This window comes from Anabrus simplex, chromosome 4 (assembly GCF_040414725.1).
Source record: "Anabrus simplex isolate iqAnaSimp1 chromosome 4, ASM4041472v1, whole genome shotgun sequence".
Classification (NCBI taxonomy): Eukaryota; Metazoa; Arthropoda; class Insecta; order Orthoptera; family Tettigoniidae; genus Anabrus; species Anabrus simplex.
The window spans coordinates 122,008,486-122,032,191 of NC_090268.1; the positions used below are offsets into that span (position 1 = coordinate 122,008,486).

Below are 23,706 nucleotides of genomic sequence, written 5' to 3' on the forward strand. Positions count from 1 at the left end.
AGACGCCCCACCTCCTGTCTTAATACACACACTCTCAGAAATACGGCAATCAAAAGACAAGGTAGCATTTTTTTTGGTCTTTTTTACGGGGGGGGGAAGACCATTCCCTGCGTGACCATCGACTCAATCTGCATGGCCCCTGACATGCTATTAATTTCTAAGTAGAAAAGAGATAGCAGGGAAGAGTGGGAAGTGATACTACAGGAGTATCTGCCTGTCCCCATGCTCATGTTACCAGGCCAGGCCAGATGTGGTGGTGGGTATCAATAGCAGTGTAATCGGGTAGTAAGGGTCAGGAAAAAACCATATAGGCAGAAATAGAAAGATGCCCACATGTAAAACCTGACATTTTCTAAATAGCACATGCAATAATGTGGTTCTGGAAAGGTCCAGGTGATTGCATTAGTTGGGAACAGGTATCATGCACAAGTCATAAGCCTATTCGTTGCTAGTCCACTTGTTCTGGGGATCAGTACTTCTGGGCACTGCTGTGGCTAGCGCGGGCCTTGCCGGTTGCAGAGCCATGCATCGAGTACCACTAGTGCCCGCCGCACAGCGCCGCCTCCTTGGGGTCCCTCGTACCCAGTCTCCGATCCCGGAGAATGAGGCCAAGCCCGCCTGGACGGAGGCCTCCTGGATGGGGGTGGGTCATGACGCCGGGCCTCCTTCCTCTCTGTCCGCGCCATGGCCCGGTACGCAGGGCAACTGCGATGAGAGGCCGGGTGGCCCCCCGCGCAGTTGGCGCACACCGGCGCCTCTTTAAGTGCTGCGCAGGCCGTGTAGTGGTGATCACCTCCACAACGGTTGCACCTTACTAAGAGCCCACACCTCTCCTGCCGGTGGCCCCACCTCAAGCAGCGGAAACACTGCAAGAACTGCTGAGGGGGACGTTTCGGTCTCACCTGATTGCCGCTTCCCGCTGAGGTCCTCTCCTAGTTGGCTCCTCAGTTGACTGCTGTCCTGGGAGCGGTCCTAGGTTGCGGCTGGGTGGTCCTCTCTTGGTGGGCCGGTGTCGTCTTCTTCCTTCTGGTCCGGGGGCGGCGCCGTCTCCTCCCCGAGGGGTTTCTTCTCGGCAGGGGAAGAGGTCTCGTCCTGGTGGCTCTCCTCCCGGCCTGGTGACCCCAGGGTAGCTGGCAGTCCCGCTGTGTCGCCATCTTCTCCCTCCTCCTGGCTGGTGGCGGTGGCGTCGGTCGGTGCTGACACCTCACTGCGTTCCCTGTCCTGTGGGGCGCTTATCAATATCTTCACCTCGACAGACTCGCTGGCAGGCAGGGCCTGGACGGCAGCCTCTGAACGCCAGGGGGCGTCTTCCTCTACTGCCATGGTGCCGTCCGCCATCTGGAGTGCTTCATATGATGATGAGTTTATTTTACTATTAATTAATTTAATAAATGAGTTAATCTTAATTCTTTCAATTATGATGGGTATAAATCTATGTACTCTGTGCAGTAGGGCGCTCCGTCGCTGTCATCAACAGAGAATACCTTGCCAGTGGTCCCCTACGGCTTCCCGATATTTGGCAAAAGGTAATAGACTTTGCGGGTGACTACAATGAAGGAATGTAATGCAATTGTACCTGTTAGTTCATTAAATAGTGTGTTCTATGAATATTGCCGCTACCTCATTTACAGCCCGCGTGTTAAGTCTCTGGTAAGACCCCAATTAGAATATGGTTCCAGTGTATGGGACCCTATTCAGGACAACTTGATTCGAGAACTGGAAAAATCCAAAGAAAAGCAGCTCAATATGTCCTGGGTGATTTCCGATGAAGGAGTAGTGTTACGAAACTGTTGTGAAGTTTGGGCTGGGCAGACTTTGAAGAACGAAGGCGAGCTGATCGACTAAGCAGCATGTTTTCAGCTGTCAGTGGAGAGATAGCATGGAATGACAAATTAGTCTGAGTGGTGTTTTTAAAAGTAGGGAAGATCACAATTTGAAGATACAATTAAAATTCAAGAGGACAAATTGGGGTGAATATTCATTTATAGGAAGAAGAATAATTGGAATAATTTACCAAGGGAAATGTTTGATAGATTTCCAAATTCTTTGAAATTATTTAAGAAGATTCTAGGTAAACAACAGATAGGGAATCTGCCACCTGGATGACTGCAGATCAGTGGTGATTGATTGATTGATTGATTTATTGGTTGCTGTTACTAGTATGTCCGACTGAATGGTCAGCATACTGGTCTTCATTGCAGATAACCGCAAAGTTAGTGTCTTGGCGGATACAAATTGTATGGCAGTGTGGATAATTTTGCTGATAATTTCTAAATAATGACGTTTATTGATTTTCACTCAGGTATACTCTTATGTTTGCTTGTGATTAGGTGACCCTTGACAGTAGTATGGGTGAATGGTGATACCATAAACCATAAAGCTGTAAATCTAACCTGAGCTACCTGACTCTTGCCCACAATTAATGGAAGGAAGGAAGGAACAAAGGTCAATACGATGGTAGTTGTCGCAAGAGAAAATCTCTCTAAAACCTGTGACTGCAGGGGTTCTGGTGCCAGGTGTAAGGCCTATTGTATGAATGTTAACACATCTATTAGTTTCAACAACTTGGCTGTAATATACTGTGGTTAAATATTTACAATATCCGCAGATAACAATTCGTGGATGCGAACAGCTATTCGCGGAAGCGGATGAAGGAAGTGCGGATGCGGATATTATTTTGTATATCCGCGCAGGGCTCTACTTATGACACCCAAAACTTGTTCAGTTAGTTTTTGAGGGAAGTGTAGGAGGTAAAACTGGCAGGCATATACCAGACCAAGGTATAATTATAACAAACAGATTAGAGTTGATGTAGAATGTAGTAGTTATGTGAAAATGAAATGGTTAGCACAGGAGAGGGTGCCATGGAGGGCTGCATCAAATCACTTTATGGACTGATGACCTAAACACCAACATTAACATTTATTATTATTATTATTATTATTATTATTATTATTATTATTATTATTATTATTATTATTATTATTATTTCCGGCTCCATGGCTAAATGGTCACCGTGCTGGCCTTTGGTCACATGAGTCCCGGGTTCGATTCCAGGCAGGGTTGGGAATTTTAACCATAATTGGTTAATTCCGCTGGCACGGGGGCTGGGTGTATGTGTCGTCTTCATCATCATCATTTCATCCTCATCATGACGCGCAGATCACCTACGCTTCTCTCAGATCAAGGATAATTGAAACAATGATTTGAGTTGAGCAGGTGGCGACCATAGCCTATAAAAGCATCTGTCCCGGCACTTGCCTTAGCGCAGTAGAATGGAACACCATGAGAAACCATTCTCAGGACAGTCGGTGGTGGAGACCATCCCCTCCGTCTCCCAAATGCAGAGCTGCAAAGCTAGTGAAATGAGCAGCTGTTGAGCCGAAGCACACTCTGGTCGCTGACTCGCAGTGCTCATTTTTTTTTTTTTTTAGAATGTGTTTCATTCCCTGCCCTAATAAGCCTCAATAGAAACTGTGTGAGGTGTAAAATTAAGAAGGTGGGTAGAGCGATGTGCTAATTTTGTGAAGAGCTACGGGGATGTTAATTTTAGAGGGTGTGCGCTAGAATTGAAGTTTAGAGAAGGGTGCTAGGGTGGAGTTGAAGGGTTAGGAGGTGCAGGGACATAGTGATATTGTGGAGGGAAGATGTTAGGTATCGTATGATTTCCAGCGTCGGAGGTGGGCAGGGGAAGAAACTGGATGAATTATGGGGTGGACTGACGAATTGGCGAGGTTGAAAAGAGGGGGCAGGCTGGGGGTGGGAATTATTAATGGGATGTCTTGCGGGAATGTTACGTATATATATACAAAGCTTTATGGATTTTATAACTGATGTGTGATTTTTCAAGAGATTCATGCGCGATTTTACAACCAGGTTGCGCATGGCGGTGTGATGAAGTGAGGGGTTTCGTGCGGTTGAGGGAGAATGTGAAGTGCTAGGATATGATACAGGGATGAGAAATTTACCAGGGAGGTGAGTAGGAGACTTAAGAGGTTAGATGGAGGAGTGGGTAGTGGGAAGATTGCAGGTGGGGGTGGTGGGAGGTTTGTAGGTGGGGGTGGTGGATAGTTGCTTTGAGAAAATTGTGGAAAGCGGGAGTGTGGACTGGGAGGTTGCTGAGGGGGTGCAGGCCGGAGGCGTGTGCGGTGGCGGGGTGATTTATGTTGGTTAGGAGTTTGGGGTGGGGAGCGGGACGGTTCTATCCTGTGGTGACGGCCGTTGAGGTATACATCTTGGGTGATGAGCTGCTGAATGTCTTTGGGTGTAGGTAGGTGCAGGCGTACTAAGTACGTTGGTCCATCATCGTTGCGGATCCTAATGGCTTTCTTCACCGGGATTCCTGTTTGTTGGAGTTCTTGGAGGATTGCTGTGGTTGGCAGGTTGGGTTCCACACCACAGGCAACACAGCTGTATATGTTGTTCTGGCTGGGCGGTGGTGATGGGGTTGGCAGTCGTACATTATCTGGTGCTGGTGGTCGTGTATTATCTGCTTGGGTTACAGTTGCTTCATTTGGCGCCGTAATTACTTCTTCCTGCTGGCTCTGGGTGGGAGAGGGTGGGGGGTGGTATGCCATTATGGGAGAGGGGTGGGTAGTTGCTGTGGTGGTGGTAGGAGTGTTGGAGGTGGAGTGAGAGGAGATTGCCAGTAGTAGGGGTGGCTGTGGCGGCGGCGTATTCCTTCATTAGTTGGTCGATTAATTTCTGTGGGGTATCTTTTACTTGGCGTAGTTGTCTTTGATTAATACCCCATTATCTAGAGCGTTGAACACGTCCTCTTCCACTGGATAATATAAGAGTACGGTACTTCTCTTGTGGGTTTGTAGTTTTCATACAGTCTGGCGGCGGCGTAGACTCCAGTGGGGCGAAGTTCCTTAAGGATGTCATCTTCTGGAATTGCTGGGTCAACATCTTGGGCAATACAAGTGTAGTACATTTTAGGGGAGGCCGACTTCCTCTTGGTGTCTGGCCTATTTTGCTTTTTTTGGATCGGCTGGGCGCGAAATTAAAGGTGTGGTGCCACCCGGCCGAATAAAAATGCTTGCGGGTGTTTTTAGGACGATACAGTCCACTTACGGAGTTTGGAGAGCGGTGGGCTACCAAGTTACTTGTTTTTTGAGTGCTCATTGTTCGCTCATCTCATCCTTTCGGCATCGTAATCGCAAAGATGCATCGCGTGTTTCCGCATTTCCCTTTAACAACGTTACATGTGAAACATATTTCTGTCAAATCCTTCAAAAATTATGATCAATGCTATGAAATCCTCGAAAAAATTGATATGAAGTAGGTACCGGTATGTTTGTAATAAGTAAGATACTTTTGTTTCTTATTCATCTCTTATATGTAGGCCTACTCGGACGGAACTTTTAATCTCTACTAGTTATATCAAATACTGTATTTGGTTATATTGAACTTATCATATACATTATGCATTTTCAATATTGCAGTACAATACTATATAAATACAAATAATTCCGTACTCATGAATGTATGATCATACATTTTCCTTTTGAACAAAGGGATTTTTTTTTCTTTATGTTGGATATTATTACCGTACTTGATGTAAACATGGAACAGAAGAAGGTTGGAAAATCATATGTATTGGTGATGGCCGTCAAAAGTACTGCTGATGTTTATAACACGGACGAAGATACTACAATTTGATATATTTTTATAGTAATCGATCATGAACGCTGTGAATACTAGTAGAAGCGTCTTGTCATAAACATGGAGAGTGTAGTTCGAATTATATCCGTGCATGTTTATGTCGATAACGATGTGAGACGTTTGTCAATACAAAGTTCAACTTCAGCAGAAGATGTGTGCATAGAATTATCAAAACAGTTGGGCATAGGCCCTGTTGCCCGTCATTTATTTGCTCTCAGATTACATGGTTCTAAAATATATCTTAGTCCAAATTGTCCTTTAGTTGCAGGAAGCGTAAATGCTGAATATGATTTTCGATTGCGATTTAAAGTTCCCAATTCTGATAAACTGGAGAAGGTTGATATTAAGGCATATGACTATTATTTTCATCAAGTTAGGACTGATGTTATGAACAGTCAGATTCCTGATATTAGTTCTGACAAACAAAAATCTGAGTTAGTTGGTTTAGGTGTTGCTGATATGTACAGAGTGATGTTGGAAACTCGTGTGGAGAGGGATATTGTTGAAAATGATTATAAAAAATACATACCTAAAGAAGTTGTCAAACATCATCTGTTTTTTATTAAGAAGATTGTCCATGACACATTAGGGAAAATCAAAAAAGGGTGTAACCATAATTCCATGTATGTGAAAGGTGAATATATGAGACAGTTTGAAGACATGGCACCAAACTATTTAAGAGAAGAATTTAAGGTATTGACAGATGAAGGTGGTAGTGTACGTGCACTTCTCTTAAGGGTGAATCCATTTCACAGAGATGAACCAGGAATAAGGATGTGCATTGATGGAAAGAAGCAGGTAAGAATCTTTTGCCAGTTGTGTAGCTGGTGTGAGAATGTGTGCATGTCTGTTGGCGAGAAAATGTACTGTTGGACAGTTGTAGTCCAACAGAAATTGCCTACACTGGATGGCTCTAGACTTTGTACATCCATGCTTTCATAATGCCATCATCAGAAAGAACTGTGAAAGAGGAAAAGTTCATTTCTGTCTCATAATATAAAACTTGAGTATATTATGTTCTCAATAAAATTTAAATAATGAAAGCTTATAGTGCATTAATTTTTAATATCTTGAGTAATAGTACAAGAAAGCAGTATTTTTGCTCTGTGTCTCGTTCCTCACACCTTAATTAATATATTTAAGAGCACCTTCAAATGAATTGGCAATGGTCCGCTCTTTTAACCATAACCTTACCAAGATGCACCATGCTCAAACTGAAACTAACTGGTGTAACATTGTCTCATGATATCTGATATTTTGTCTTGGCATAGGTTCAGTATTTGCAGCCTTTTTTCAATGCAGGCATCTAGGCACGATTGCACTGTCCTTTGTTCCTTTAGCATTCCGTAGGACAATAACAGCACATTCTATGTGGGACAGTGGTGAAAAGATGAATTAATTTATCATGCCGGCTAGTGACAAAGCCATTGGTCTAGATTGCTTAGGATGGCTAGTGACAAAACCATTGGTCTGGATTGGTTAGGTTAGGTTCGGTTAGTGACAGAACCATTGGACTTTGAGTCCCCCCCAGGTTAGGGCCGTGCAAAGCAGCTGTTAGGCCTGCAGCATTCCATACAGTGTTAGCAATGCATTCTTTGTTGGACAGCGCTATGAAACTTGGGCAGTGGTTTTTATCCACAGGATAATACAAAACAATGACATTCAAAACACAGCTACATTACAATGACAGTGATCATTGACTTAAGTCGTATGTAAGAAATAATGTTTGCAGCCAGTATCTAGTATTCGGGAGATAGTGGGTTCGAACCCCACTGTTGGCAGCCCTGAAAATGGTTTTCTGTGGTTTCCCATTTTCACACCAGGCAAATGCTGGGGCTCTACCTTAATTAAGGCCATGTCCGCTTCCTTCCTATTCCTAGGCCTTTCCTATCCCATCGTCGTCATAAGACCTATCTGTGTCGGTGCGACGTAAAAAAATAGAAAAGAAATGTTTAGAAAACTATGTCTTATACATTGAATTGTCGTTCAATAAACTATATTACAATTACTTCATGTCAAGCCAGTCATCTTCCAAGCACCCATTAATGAAATAGGGACCATGGGTTGACCAACAACCATTTCCAAAAGGTATTCCTAAAGAAACTTTAATGTTAGATTATGAATGTGACATCCTAATTTATTAAGAAGTGTTATTTCTATGGTGGTACACCCTGTGAGGTTTCTGAGTCCTGTGCAGTACTGACTGAATGGCTACACCGTTTGAGTCACGTAGCTGTCAGCTAGCGTTTAAGAGATAGTGGGTTCGAACTTCTATGTCGGTGGCGCTGAAGGTTGTTTTCTACGGTTTTCACACCAGCCAAATGCTGGAGCTGCTACCGTAATTAAGATCATGGACACTTCCTTCTCAGTCCTAGCCCTTTCCTATCCTGTTGTTGTCATGAGACCTGTTTGTGTCAGTGCAATGTAAAAAAAAAAAAAAAAATTCTCTCTAGTCTACACCTGGGTAAATTGATCTGATTTTAATGTATTGTGTTCCAATTGGTTAAATCATTAAAAATTTCTATAAATAACTTGATTATTGTTCGAATGGAAAGTTCAGTCAAGAGAGATTTGCAATAAGTCTTTGGAGAAACATTTGCAGGTATGTGAGTAGCTTTCTTATTTTGAATTTTTAAAGCACTGATCATATGCAAATTGTCACTGAACAACACTAGGCCATGACTGAAGATGTTTTGAAAAATAAATGCAAAGTATGCATTGCCGATTTTGAATCAGCCTTTTTTAAATGACGGAGCAATTGTAAGTCTAGTGCACAGGTTTTTGTTTTACATGGAACAACCATATCAATCCTTGCTCTAGATTTACACTTAATAGTTTAACATGTGGTGTGCATAATTGTAAAGGTGTCAAGTCTTTATGGTCTGACACCTCGGTTAGCTGGTTCAAGTCCCGTTAGGCCTAGTGTAAGAAAAATTTTGATATCAGAATATAAACTGGCAGAGTAGGAGAGGTGGTGCTATGAGATTCCCACTCACTAGATTGTGTTTCAGAACCCTAGGACCGGGCAAGTTGGCCGTGCGCGTAGAGGCGTGCGGCTGTGAGCTTGCATCCGGGAGATAGTAGGTTCGAATCCCACTATCGGCAGCCCTGAAAATGGTTTTCCGTGGTTTCCCATTTTCGCACCAGGCAAATGCTGGGGCTGTACCTTAATTAAGGCCACGGCCGCTTCCTTCCAACTCCTAGGCCTTTCCTATCCCATCGTCGCCATAAGACCTATCTGTGTCGGTGCGACGTAAAGCCCCTAGCAAAAAAAAAAAAAAAAGAAGGTTCAGTTCCACTCTCTCCACAATGCGCGTATGGAATCAGGTATTATTTGACACAAGTAGATTATGTGCCGACACTGGGTTTCAGTCTCTCTCCCTAGCTCATCTTCATCGTTATCATCATCATCATCGTCATCATCATAACTTGTAATAATCACACTAGATATGGAAATACATGACACTCGTGTAATGATCTTCACCTCTGAGGCAAGGAGTAACTTACTCCTTGATTAAATATGGTCCATAAAATAATAATAATAATAATAATAATAATAATAATAATAATAATAATAAATGTTAATGTTGGTGTTTAGGTCATCAGTCCATAAAGTGATTTGATGCAGCCCTCCATGGCACCCTCTCCTGTGCTAACCATTTCATTTTCACATAACTACTACATTCTACATCAACTCTAATCTGTTTGTTATAATTATACCTTGGTCTGGTATATGCCTGCCAGTTTTACCTCCTACACTTCCCTCAAAAACTAACTGAACAAGTTCTGGGTGTCATAAGTAGAGCCCTGCGCGGATATACAAAATAATATCCGCATCCGCACTTCCTTCATCCGCTTCCGCGAATAGCTGTTCGCATCCACGAATTGTTATCTGCGGATATTGTAAATATTTAACCACAGTATATTACAGCCAAGTTGTTGAAACTAATAGATGTGTTAACATTCATACAATAGGCCTTACACCTGGCACCAGAACCCCTGCAGTCACAGGTTTTAGAGAGATTTTCTCTTGCGACAACTACCATCGTATTGACCTTTGTTCCTTCCTTCCTTCCATTAATTGTGGGCAAGAGTCAGGTAGCTCAGGTTAGATTTACAGCTTTATGGTTTATGGTATCACCATTCACCCATACTACTGTCAAGGGTCACCTAATCACAAGCAAACATAAGAGTATACCTGAGTGAAAATCAATAAACGTCATTATTTAGAAATTATCAGCAAAATTATCTGCACTGCCATACAATTTGTATCCGCCAAGACACTAACTTTGCGGTTATCTGCATCCGTGCAGAGCTCTAGTCATAAGATGTGTCCTATTATTCTGTCTCTTCTTTTGGTCATATTTTGCCAAATAATTCTCCTCTCACCAATTCGATTCAGTATCTCTTTATTTGTGATTTGATCTACCCATCTCATCTTCAGCATTCTTCTGTAACACTACATTTCAAAAGCTTGTATTATCTTTCTTTCTGAGCTAGTTATTGTCCATGTTTCACTTCCATACAGTGCCATGCTCCGGTCTTCAAAATGTCTTTCTAATTTCTACTGTTATATCAGTATTCAAAGTGAGCAGATTTCTTTTCTTAAGGCCCGGTTTCACAGTATACGCTTAAGCCTTGGATCGGGCTTAAGCGGGAGCTTAAACTCTGGACGAGTTTCACAGTGGGGAGGGCAAGTGGTAAGCCGAGCTAATCTGTGACTGGCTTAAGCTGTATGAAACTGAGGTTTAAGCTAAGGATTCAGTTTAGATGGTAGAGCGCTGGCCTTCTTATAGCCCAACTTGGCAGGTTCGATCCTGTCTCAATCCTGTGGTGAAGGTGCTCAAATTCATAGTAACATTAACATTAAATAACTTATATTTCTGAATATATTTCGAAGCTCGTGAAATAATACAGTTTCCTTGTTCCAATATACAGTAACAAAGAGACAAAAATGTCGGTCGGTCACTTGCTTTCTTGGCTTACGCTGCGTGAACCATCAACGATAGACCCCAAGTGTAAGTGTATGAATTGTAGAGCATAGAAACCTCTACAAAAAAGTCCGCGATGGTATATACCTATTTCCAACCGTTTGCCCTCTAGAAGCGATTTTATGCTATACTCAGCGGTAAAATATATAACTCCTTAACATTAAATAAATATTTCGATATTATCCTCGAATTCCTCATCGAAATAAATTGTTTGACCTCCTCCAGTATTTTATAAGGATTACAATAACCTTGTCAGGACATTATTTGCATGAATGGTTCAGAAGTTATGGCCATTTTAGACTCTAGTGGTAAAACGTGTCAGCAGGACTGGCGAGTGACCTTTTTTAAACTTTATTTTTGTTACTATTATGGGAATCACATTTTCCGTTCATGTTTCTAAATAATCTTGGCTGATAAACGATGTATAACCTACAAGTCAATCAATCATAGGCTACGGATGTAAACAAAGATGAGAATTGAATCATTGCGCATGCGCAAGCATTACCAACTTCAGAGATGTTCAGCTTAGTAAAGCTACACGTGGCCCCCCTACTGTGAAACTCGTAGTGTTTAAGCCAAAGAGTAAGCCAAAGAGTAAGCCTTGCTTAAGCGGCGTGCGTGGCTTACTAAAGCTTCGGCTTAAACTCAAACTGTGAAACTGGGCCTAAGAAAGGCCTTCCTTGCTTGCGCTAGTCTGCATTTTATGTCCTCCTCACTTCTGCCTTCATCAGTTATTCTACTACCCAAGTAACAATATTCATGTACTTCATTTCTTAATCTAATATTTCCTGTATCACCTGACTTTTGACTACACTCCATTACTTTTGTTTTGGATTTATTTACCCTATTTTCATCTTGTACTCCTTTTCCAAGACTGTGTCTGTACCATTCAGCAGTTTCTCTGGATCTTTTGCAGACTCAGGTAAAATAACAGTATCATTGGCAAATCTCACGAGTTTTGATTTCCTCTCCTTGGATTGGGATTCTTTGTCCAAATCCCTCTTTGATTTCCTTTAGTGCCTGTTCTATATAAACATTGAAAAGCAGAGGGGACAAACTGCAGCCTTGCCTTACTCCATTCTGAATTGCTGCTTCTTTTTCATAGCCTTCACTTCTTATCACTACAGACTGATTTTTGTACAGATTGTAGATAATTCTTCTTTCTTGGTATCTGATCTCAATCACAGTCAGAATCTCAAATAGCTTGGTCCAAGCACCACTATTGAATGCCTTTTCTAGATCTATAAGTGCAGTGTACATGGGCTTGTCTTTCTTAATTCAATCCTTTAAGATCAGACATAAGGTCAGGATTGCTTCACGTGTTCCTACATTTTGTCTGAAACCAAACTGATCTTCTCCCAACTCAGCTTCAACTGATCTTTCCATTCTTCTGCAAATAATACATGTTAAAATTTTGCAAGTGTGAGATATTAAACTAATGGTGCAGTAGTTTTCATACTTGTCAGCACCTGCTTTCTTGAGAATAGGTACAACAACATTCTGTCTAAAATCGGATGGCACTTCACCTGTGTCATGCATCTTACACACTAGATGGAATAACCTTGCCATGTTGGTTTCTCCTAAGCCAGTCAGCAATTCAGAGGGAATGTCATTAATTCCAGGTGCCTTGTTCCTATTTAGGTCTCTCAAGGCTCTGTCGAATTCTGACCTCAAAATTGGGTCTTCCTTTTCATTTGCATCAACAGCACCCCCTGTGAGTAGGGAGCGCAAATGAAGAATACACCCATAGTATCCCCTGCCTGTCGTAAGAGGCGACTGAAAGGGGCCCCAGGGTCTCTCAACTTGGGTGCGTGGTTTGGCATTGCTTCCACTTAATTGTGCCTGGGTCTTCACTTTCATCCATCCTGCCCGACCTTCCTTCGTCAACTCTTGTTCTTTTTTGACTCCGACAGTATTAGAGCATTCTAGGCCTAGGGATTCTTTAATTTCACGCCCTTCGTGGCCTTTGCCTTTCTTCGTCCGTTAATGCATTTTCCGAAGTGACAGATCCCTTCTTTTTGTTCTTTTTTTCTCTCTGTCTACCCCCTGTAGGTGGGTACGCAGACGAAGACTGTGCCTACGGTATCCCCTGCCTGTCGTAAGAGGCGACTAAAAGGGGCAACCACGGGATGATTGTATTAGAACTATGAAACTACTCGTGATTAGTACCATCACACGGGGAACACCATGGGTCACCTTTACTTGGGAGTAGTACTACTAAGTTAGGTACACAATAGGTTTGTGATTAGTAGCAGCTGAGAGCAGTTCACTGTGGATTTCCAATATATGAGTGATACCGTGGGTCTGCGTTGCCTGTGATTAGTACCCACTGAATGAGGAGCACCACGGGAATGCCGGCACCTGTGATTAGTACAGCTAGATGAGGAACACCGTCGGTTTGCATTGCCTAGGTACGGGTGGCACCATTATGTGAGAAACACCATAGGTCTGCATTACCTGTGTGGCGTACAATACTTGTCATAAGTTATGAGTTTCGTTATGGTCCGTATTGACAACTGATCACTATCAAACTGTAAAGAAGGGTCCACCTATTCAATACCAACATACAAACTTACGATATTGAATAGGTGGACCCTTCTCTACTCTTTGATAGCACAATACTTGCACGAGTAGTACCATAATGTGTGGAACACTTTGAGTCTACGCTACTTTTGATTAGTACCGCAAGACAAATACCATGGTTTTACTTTACTAGCGATAAGTACCATTATGAGGGGCCGTTGATCTGGATTTTGGACCCCTTTAGACAACAAGCATTCTTGATTCAGGATTGCGCTTTAGAAGCAGTCCTTTGGTCAGTAATACTATTCTTTATGATAGTTTCTGGGTTGGATACACTGATTGTTTTAAATTCATATCCATCCATTCATTCTTCTTCACATTTTTTAATTCTGATCAGTGGATGATTTTGAACTTTTAAATTGTCATTACATTTTGCACCATTAGGGACCAATGACCTAGATGTTAGGCCCCTTTAAACAACAAGCATAATCATCATCAGCATCAACAACCTATTCTTGTTTCAGAACCTTATCATCTATTTCTTTCCCTTGATACAGTTGTTTAATATGTTCCTGCCATCTTTCTGCCTTGTCTTCTCTCCCTAGATGTGGTTTTCCATCTGAGCTCTTAATATTCATACACATAGTTTTACTCTCTCCAAAGGTTTCCTTTATTTATATGCAAAATATACCTTTCCTACAACGTTCAATATCTTTGCACTTCTCTTTCAGCCATTCTTTGTCAGTTGGCCTGCACTTTATATCTACTTCATTCTTTAATAGCCTGTATTCTTTTATGCCCTCCTCATTTTTTTGCATTCTTGTATTTTTGTCATTTATCAGTCAGGGCTGATATCTCCCAAGTAATCCACTGATTCTTACTTGATCATACCTTTCATTCTACCCTTTCTTCAGCAGCCCTACTAATGTCATTCTTCATGACTGTCCACTTGATTTAAACTTGGGACACACAGTAAACCACAAGCCAACCCACACAGTCCGCTTTCTTCAGAAGATGCGACAAAAATACGGAGTGATTAAGACGCTAGCCAACCATGCTAAGAGAATTTGTCAACCTCAGCTTCCTCAATGTAGCCCTATTCGCTAACGCGTACAGCCATATAAAGATATCCAGTGAGCATTCTGTTCCAGGTGTCCAACAACCAGGGAAAAAGAGGAGGAGCGGCCGGTAGCTAAAACCTTTCTGCCATATATTGGGAAAACAACTGACAGAATAGGGAGGCTACTGGATTACCATGGGGTAAAAACCATATATAGGCCAACAAAGAAAATCCATGAACTACTTAGATCTGCCAAAGACAACACCATCCTCTCTCCAAAGCAGGTGTCCACAAGATCCTGTGCAGCTGCGACCATGTGTACATAGGCACTACAAAACGCAGCATCACCATACGATTGAAGGATCACAACAGGCCTAGCTGGCTGGGACAAGCAGATAGATCATCAGTCGCTGAACACTCGCTGTTAGCAGGCTATGACATACAGTACAGCGACCCCAATGTACTGTCAACTACTGTGTCTTATCTCGAATGGCTACAGACCAATATCTTCAACTGTAAGGAGGAATCTGAACAGGTAAAAAAGCCTGGTTTCCAGTCCTGAAAGCCTTAAATCCTGAACGACATGATGGCCGAGGCCAAACAGAAAAAGCAACGGGTGATCAGGTGTTTGTCTCTGCCAAGGCAGATTGATGTACATTGGGCTCCTTAATGCTTCAACCATTGGCTGAAGAACAGCCAATCAGTGACTGCCCTCCCCCAGCATGGTGGACCAATGGGTGAGCAGTGTACCGTAGCCTGCACTGTATAATCAGGTGGAATTACAACACCACTTCATTCCACTGAGAGCTTCGCTGCTATCAAAGTCAGTCGGAACCCTTGACAATGCTGAACGTAGTTTTCGGAGAAACGTCGAGACCATCACATGGTCGTGGACCATTTCTACAAGCCCGGAAAACACTGACATGATTTGTAGCGCTGGCCGTGAAAGTCTCAATTGCTGTTCCGCTTTCATTCCTTTGTCCCAGTCCAAATTCTCCTATGGCATTACCTTCTCTTCCTTGGCATACCACTGCATTCCAGTCTTCCATCACAATTAGATTTTTCTCCTTTTACACATTGTATTTTATCTTTTTTTATTTTGATTTCTTCATCATCTGGCTTGGTGTCTATCTTGACAACAATAATTTGTTCACTATGCTGGTCGTAGTAGCTTACCCGGTGCCTTATTTTCTTATTCAATATTAAACCAAGTCCAAATTCCTGCATTCAATAAAGTGTTTTAAATTGATATTCATTTTTTTTCCACTTAATTTATTCAGAGGATGGTTACCTAGCTGTACTTCCTCTTAAAACAACAATTACCACCTTCCTGCACTTCCCATATTTGATTTTGTTGATAATTCTGTGGTTGCTTGACCAAAACTCCTGCTCTTTCGGCCAACGTTCTTCACTTATACCAACTACATCTAATTTTCGTCTATCCATTTCCTTTTTCAGATTCTCTAACCTACAACAACGATTCAAACTTTGAACATTCCATGCTCTGACTTTCAGAATGTCATTATTCATCTTCCTGATTATTGCCCCCTCTTGTATAGAGATTCGAATGGAGACTATTTTACCTCTGGAATATTTTAGCTGGGAGGAAGCCATCATCAGTACATCTTTCATTCATAAGAAAGAACTGCATGTCCTCGGGAGTTAGTTACTACAGGAACTTTATAAAACAAAGACACTCTCAGATAAGAGGGTAGTAAGAGAAGAGAAAGAGAAAACCTGGAGTGAGTTCTTAGATAAATTGGAAATAGACAGCTGAGAAAATAGGAAATTATTGTACAGGGTAGTGATGAGCAGGAGGAGTGATCAAGATGATATAAAGGCAAGAGAACGGGACAACAGAACCTTTGTGCAAGAATGAAATCAGGAGTAAATTTACGATTCAATAAGCTCTTAAATGAAGTGACAAGTGCTAAATCAGTGAGGAACCATGTAGTAGTAGTGGGCCAAGTAGAAGCATAGAAATAGAAAAGTCACTGAAAAGTATGAGGAAAAGGAAAAACCATTTGAATGGATGAGTTGAATGCAGATATGCTGTGAGCCACAGCAACGCCACCAGTCAGGTAGTTACATAACTCCTCAACACAGTATGGACATTAAACATTATTTCAGAAGTCAGGAAGAAGGGCTTAATCATACCTCTTTTCAAGATGGAGAGTAGATGGAAATACACCAAATACCGTGGCATTATGCTGCTCTCTCATGGCCTAAAGCTTCCAGAAAAAAATCATAGCAAATAGATTTAGAGAACTTTTATTGGAAGAGAAATGTTATGGTTTTAGGTCCAGAAGAACAACCACAGACCTTAATTTTGCTGTCAGGATGTTAAAAGAGAAGCATTGGGAAAAAGGGAAACCACTATATCTGCTATTCCTAAACATCAAAAAGACTTATGATGATATACCAAGGGAACATATCTGAGAATGCCTAAAAGAGCTGAAGGTTTGCGACAGCCCTATTGCAGAAATGAAGATGCTGTATAGAAAAACCAGAAGTTATGTGCAAGTGGGTTGCAGACTGTCCAAATAGTTTGAAACAAAGAGAGGAGTACAGCAAGGCAGTGCTTTGTTACCCCCTTCCTATTTATCACTGTGATGGATGCCATAATAAAGGCACTAAAAAGGAAGGGACAGCAGGACTTACAAGCTTTCGTCTTTGCTGACGACGTGGTGATCTGGGGTGAAACTGAAAAGGGCATGGAGGAAAGGCTGCATAGATGGAGTCGATAGTTTGAGAAACATAATTTAAATATCAGCAAGGCTAAGATGGTGGTGATGAAGATACGGATGGGAGATGAAGAACCACACATCATACTAAATGACACTAATCTGGACAGTGTTCCAAAGTTTAAGTATTAGTGTAGTATCATATCAAAAGACAATATTGCAAAATATGAGGTGGACAATCGAATTAGCAAGGCAACACAATTTTACCACCAAGTAAGAAAACTGCTGCGGGATAAGCAAGTGCCATTGAAAGCTAAGATGGGCTGATGTCCTTAGATGTTAGGCCCCTTTAAACAGCAAGCATTATCATCATCATCGAAAGCTAAGATGACACTATATAACACCTATTATACCTTGATCCTCACATATAGCCTGAAAACTACCATGTTACCAAAGCAAGACTACTCAAAACTCCAAGCTTCAGAAATTAAGTTCATACACATCATGATCCAGAAGATCAGGAAGGACGAGATCAGTAATGAAACAATCTGAGAGGAGATGGGAACAGGAGATTTTCTACTACAAAAGATCCAGAAGGCAAGACTGAAGTGGTTTGGCCTTGTAAAAAGGATGAGTGCCAGCAGGACTTCAAGAAAGGAATATGAAAGAGAAGTAAAAGGAAAACAACCCATGGGCAGACCCAGAGAAAAGTGAACCGATCTAGTAAAGAAAGATATTGTGGAGAGAGGACAAGATTGGGAGATGGTTACAAGAGACATGGACAGACAAAGATAAAGAGGGTTCATATCACACCTGGGCTACTGGTATTGGTCAACGATGATGACGGCGACTAGGACTAAAGTAAACATTCCCATTATCTCTTATACATTGGATAAATATAATAATAATGTTGTATGGCCTCTGCAGAGGCCTGATGCAGTGCTTTCGAGGTGACACACATAATACAAGATCAAATAAAATACCTATTATGGTTAAGTTTATCAACATTGACACATATAGGTGCCCTGCTCATCTGTAAGGATGGGGTCCTACTTGGAATGATTTCTAATGTTCAAGACAACACACACTCCCAAGCCATCGGAATTAAGCAGTTAAAGTTAAAATCCATGACCCTGTCGGGAATCGAACCTGGGATCCCTTGGACCAGAGGCCAGCATGCTAACCATTTAGCCATGGAACTGGACAGGATAAATAATGAATCAGTGTGTCTTAGTGGTGGGTGAGATATGTTGGGAAGGGGAGGAAGGACATGCTTTCCTGTCAGCCTGACTTCCTGCACGAGTCTTTCTGATCTTCAAGTTTGTCACATATGGTTGCATCCACCTGAGCAAACCTGTCCTTTCTACTGCTGGGTTAAAGCTCAGCGAAGAATGTTTCTCAACAGTTCTGTGGTGGAGATCAACCACTCGCTCTTCATTCACCGAGTGCATTGGCCGTGCGGTAAGGGGCACGCAGCTGTGAGCTTACTTTCGGGAGATAACAGGTTCAAATTCCACTGTCGATAGCCCTGAAGATAGTTTACCATGGTTTCCCATTTTCACACCAGGCAAATGCTGGGACTGTACCTTAATTAAGGCCACGGCCACTTCCTTCCGACTCCTAGCCCTTTCCTACCCCTTCATCGCCATAAGACCTATCTGTGTCAATGCGACGTAAAGCAGCTTGTAAAAAAAAAAATTCATTTATTCTCCATAGGGTAGGCTGTCTAACATTGATTGATTGAATGATTGATGTCATGCAGCCTCCATGTTGGCCTGGTGTAGGTCTTTCTAGTTGAAGCCCATGGGCGAGCTGCACATCTTTGTGTATAATGATGATGAGGAGGAGGAGGTAGGGAGAAAGTGAAATCTGGTATTGGCACATAGCCTACTCCTGTCAAAAAACACCAAGTGGTCTGCTCAAGGCTTAACATCTCCATCTGATGGATGAATTACCCTTAACGGTATCATATGCCTTTACTTCATATGAACAATGTGGGAAGTTTGTAATTGAACCCAGGTTTTTGGCATGAAATCTAGTGATTATAAATTGTATACCTCCACCTCTCCTACCCTGCCTACTGACATTCTGACATTGAAAATGTTTCCCACCAGTGGGACTCAAACCAGCTAATCACAGTGTCAGACCATAAAGATTTGACGCATTAACTGTCATGGCTACCAATTGCATTATTATGGGTGGCAATAGCAGACATCTGTATAGAGACTGAACCTTGAATCGTCATATAAATTATTCTCCGAATTATAGGACTATAACTTCAGGATGGCAGGAAGAAATTTGTGTACCAGATTTCAGTTTTAGGCTTCTCCTATTGCAAAGGTGTGGAAGAGAGATCCCATATCCATTTTCTGAATTTAGATTTGGAGACAGTTTCTTCATTCAACATGCCTACAAATAAGAATTAAACCTATAAAAGTCAACAAATTATTAAATCAGTATCTGGATATCCCAAAGTTATAGTTTTGTGTCCATGATCAAGAAAAGTATAATCATACACATGCAAAATGATGTTTCTCTCTGTAATGGGTTAATTTCATAAAGACCTTTGGACTCTGAGATATAGTAGTCAGAAGATAGACTGATAGGAAAGAGATCTGTTGGAGGATCTCCCTTAAAGTCCATGAAGAATGGGAAAATGTTACTTGTCCTGGAATTTTGAAGGTTTTCCCATCTCTGAACTCATCAATTGTCATCTCTAACCATCAGTAGACCACCTTAGACAATACGCCAGTCAGACGTTGAGGTGGTAGGCTGTAAGAACTTAAGGCTGTTAAAGGTGTCAGATTCCATATTATTCACAGAATTAGGAGAGACTAAGACTATGCATGGGAAGCCAGACAGTAGAAGGAAAAGTAATCTGTGAAATTGAGGCACATGGAAGTGAAGCAATGCTGGGCTGAGTTTAGGACTCCACGGTCACCATGATTGTCCGCCCATTTGAGAACCCTCTGTAAAAAATGTGGCATAAAGTTCTACCAGGACTTCCCACATCTCTTGTGTTGATTGTCTAGTTCATTGTTAGGTTTATAAGTTGTTTATAATATTCATTATTGTGCTTTTTATTTCAGTGGCAGCAATTGTGTACAATTGAAGATTTGTGCTACATATCTGTGAGAAATGATGGGACAGTGGAGATCTCACGGAAAAATGGCATACCTATGTACCTGAAGTTCCAGTCTATACCACTGATGTTCTCGTTTGTGAGCCTTCTGGATGGTTATTACCGCTTGATGGTGAAGTGGACATTCAATCTGTGCAAGGATGTTCGCACTCCTTCTGTACAGAAATTGTATGCTCTGAAGTGCCACGGACCAGTTGGGTAACGATCTCTTTACGAATATATTCACTTTACTTTAATTTTCTAATTAATAGTGCAATTTTCTCATCAGATTTATTTACTCCCATTATTTCTCTGACATGCTTCTAAAGAATTTCTTCATTTATGTCATACTTTCCAGACTCCATATTGTTGCTTAAAAATGGAGACCTTGTATCTGCAATTTTGTCCACAGAAACCTTGTATGTGCAAAATTAAAATCTTTAAAGAACAACAGAAATTTTTACTAATCAATATGTATAGGCCCAAACAATAAATTTCATGTGACGTTCTCCAGGAAACCATACCTTAAGTTATGTGCCAAATTTTACACTACGAAGGAAAAAGGTGGGAAGGGGAGAATTACAGATTTTTAGATTTGAGTGTCATCTTTTAGCCTTATCCTTAAACTACATGATGAAAGGAGTGACAGTGTCATGACCATATGGAAAAGTCTTCAAAATAACCTTGGAAACAAGCTGTGCAATCAAACAAAACCGTACATCAAGTTGCAGTGGGAATTTCACAATGGCGACTTACGGTGTGGTTTCTTAAATGAAGTTCCTGCATTGTTTTCTTGTATCCAAATATGAAATAATCAGATCAAGATAATGTGTAGTTACAATGATAGACATTTACTTGGCTGCTTATTTTATATCTGGTAATTTTAACTAAGCTGGACTTCTTGCAAAGGAGCCCAGTCATAAGTGCTGTGATTTGTTTCTTTATGCTGACAGGTGCATCGCATAAAATAAAAATAAAATTATCACGTGTAGAGTTATGTCTGGTTTACATGAAGAAATTACAATTGTTCCTGCCATTGGGTCATACAATTTTTTTTTTTTTTTTTTTTGTGTGACTAGACTTTTGGTCTCATGAAAAGGAAGTACCATGGTCATTTAAGATAGCACTGCTGAATCAAAACTTAACAGAGCTGTCATCATCGGAAAAGAAACTGGTGAGCTGTTAAAAAAAAATGCGTATGACTGGCAACATGGTTGGAAAAGAGTTCCTTAGATCAGATCTTTCAGTCATTTTACTGTTTAAAATATACCCAGAGTCATTCCGTGTCAACAAAAATTGGACTGTCCAACTGTAATTGTGAAGATTTGCGAGGCAGATAATCTTCCCCAGAAACTACCTAAGAAGTTGGAAGTAAAAGGCATAACTGCAGAAAGGACTAAATAACGGGTTGACAACATTCAAGAGTACTGCACAGTAGAAACTGGGGATTCGTTGTGCCAGCGAGTAGCGAGATGAATTGTGTTTGAAAAAAGAGCCATACATAATTAAGAACATTCCATAAAAAGGAGCAACAGTTCAGTTTTGTGTAGATTAGTAATGTAAATCATTAATCATTAGTTGGATACCGACTCTGTGTAGTTTCAGAGCGATATTTTAAAATATGCATTATTACTATTACTTATTATAATTAATGCATCCTTATTTTATTTGTAGATCTTAAGACAGAACTTCTGTGTGCATGAGTGCCACAAGACTAAAACTTCGTTTTTCACTTTTGTCAAATTTTGAACTTGTTTACGTATTTAATTGCTAGATAATAAAACTCGTAAATATTTATGAACATTATTTTAATACACAAAGCTGATATTCCCTTATCCAGTGAAACAATCAGATTTTCTTAAATCCTTAAATATATTATCGGAGTACTATACCCCATTTTCCAATCTATTTTCTTGAAATTCAGTCAGTTCTGTCCTACTATTTCTAAGTTACATGAAGTGTCAGTTTTTAAGCTAGAGACTTCTGGTTTTCACAAAATGATTGCAAATTTATCTACTATCAAAATATAAAATAAACCAAAATGCGGTTTTCCGACTTGAGGAATGGTTCCCTGGAGGGCATCACACATGATTGTAATAAAATTTAATTCATGATTTGTAATTTCTATTTTCAACCATATAGGACAATTTTTTCACTCCTGTAAAATCAGGTTTTTGTTATATACAAGGTCTCCATTCTTCAGTGATGATATATTCGTCTTTGTTAGAATCTATCACTTAGATGTAGTCTCTCATTGATCTCTTAACTTTTTCATCCCCAGACATCTTTTTTCCAAGTTATTGGAATTGTGTTATGGTGATCAAGTGGTTCGCTTTAGTGTTATATAACTTCCTCTATTTTTCATTCACTGAGCTACAACTGTTGTTTTGCTTTGCTATAGTATTGATTCTCATTCCTCGCATTCTGTTGTCACCTTTGTGGCATTCCACCTGGTTTGTGCTCATGAAATGTTGGATTTGCTAGTGAAATATCAAACAACAGGACAGCAAACTTTTATTCATCAAAATAGGCACCATTAATGCAATATACTTCTCTCCTTGAGATAAAAGTGCAGTCATGCCTGTCTCTCGAAGTCCAACTGGCTGGCTGTAAGAAATTCCTGTAAGGGGTTTCTGACAGCTGCCTCGATGTTTCATTTCATAATAAACAAGAAATGAATTAAATTATTTGTTTGTTTGTTGTTTAAAGGGGCTGAACAGCTAGGTCATCGGCCAGCTAAAGTTTTGTTTTTTTACTAGTTGCTTTATGTCGCACCGACACAGATAGGTCTTATGGTGACGATGGGACAGGAAAGGCCTAGGAATGGGAAGGAAGTGGCCATGGACTTAATTATGGTCAACCCCAGCATTTGCCTGGTGTGAAAATTGGAAACCACGGAAAGCCATCTTAAGGGCTGCCAACAGTGGAGTTCGAACCCACTATCTCCTGGATGCGAGCTCACAGCTGCGCGCTCCTAACCGCATAGTCAACTCGCCCGGTGCTAAATATTTAAAAAGTGGTAATCGGCTGGCCAGAGGTCTAATAAGTATGGTGATTGAGGAATACAGGAGTCTTGTTGGTGTAAATTATGTGATTTTTGGGCTGTTCTTGACACATTGTGATTGTGCATTGTCACAAAACAGTATAACTCCATCTCTGTTAACAGATATTGGTCACTTAAATCATAATTTCTGTTGTGATACTTCTCAGCATTAATGGTTTCAACACATTTCAGGAAAAAATAGTGAATACTGTAGCACACCACCATCCTTTTCTGTGTTCTAATACAGGCCAGAGCAAAGTGTAGCTTCCACTGAAGTCCCAGTCTTATCCATGGCTGTGACAATATGGAAGTTGCTAAGGTTTGGGTGGTGCTGAGTAATGACATTCGGCGCACAAATAGTGTCTGAGTGTTATGAAAGGTGTTGCTCATAGGATCAGTTGTGCTGCAGTGACATATTCTGGGCCCAGTGAGGAAAGCAATGGCAAACTACCCCACTCCTTATCTTGCCTAGTTCGCCTCATTTGGGCTCTGCCATTGGTTTTTGCGGTTTCCCTGTACAGTAAGTGCAGAGCGTTTGGTGGTGCTATTTGAGGATCCAACCAGCCTCTGGGCTGATGACCTAACAGACACATGCTGAAGAGACTGTATGAGAGCAC

The 23,706-nt window shown here is 41.1% G+C and overlaps 1 protein-coding gene across 1 annotated transcript in view; it reads left to right on the forward strand.

Annotated features, from left to right (window-relative positions):
* The first annotated feature begins 5,621 nt into the window (after positions 1-5,621).
* hop (tyrosine-protein kinase hopscotch) overlaps positions 5,622-23,706 on the forward strand; it is a 133,696-nt gene continuing 115,611 nt past the window's right edge. Inside the window, exons 1-2 of the mRNA XM_067146298.2 lie at positions 5,622-6,465; positions 20,015-20,265. Of these exons, the coding sequence (XP_067002399.1) occupies positions 5,728-6,465; positions 20,015-20,265 (989 nt within the window). The 5' untranslated portion in view covers positions 5,622-5,727. The remainder of the gene's footprint in view (positions 6,466-20,014; positions 20,266-23,706) is intronic.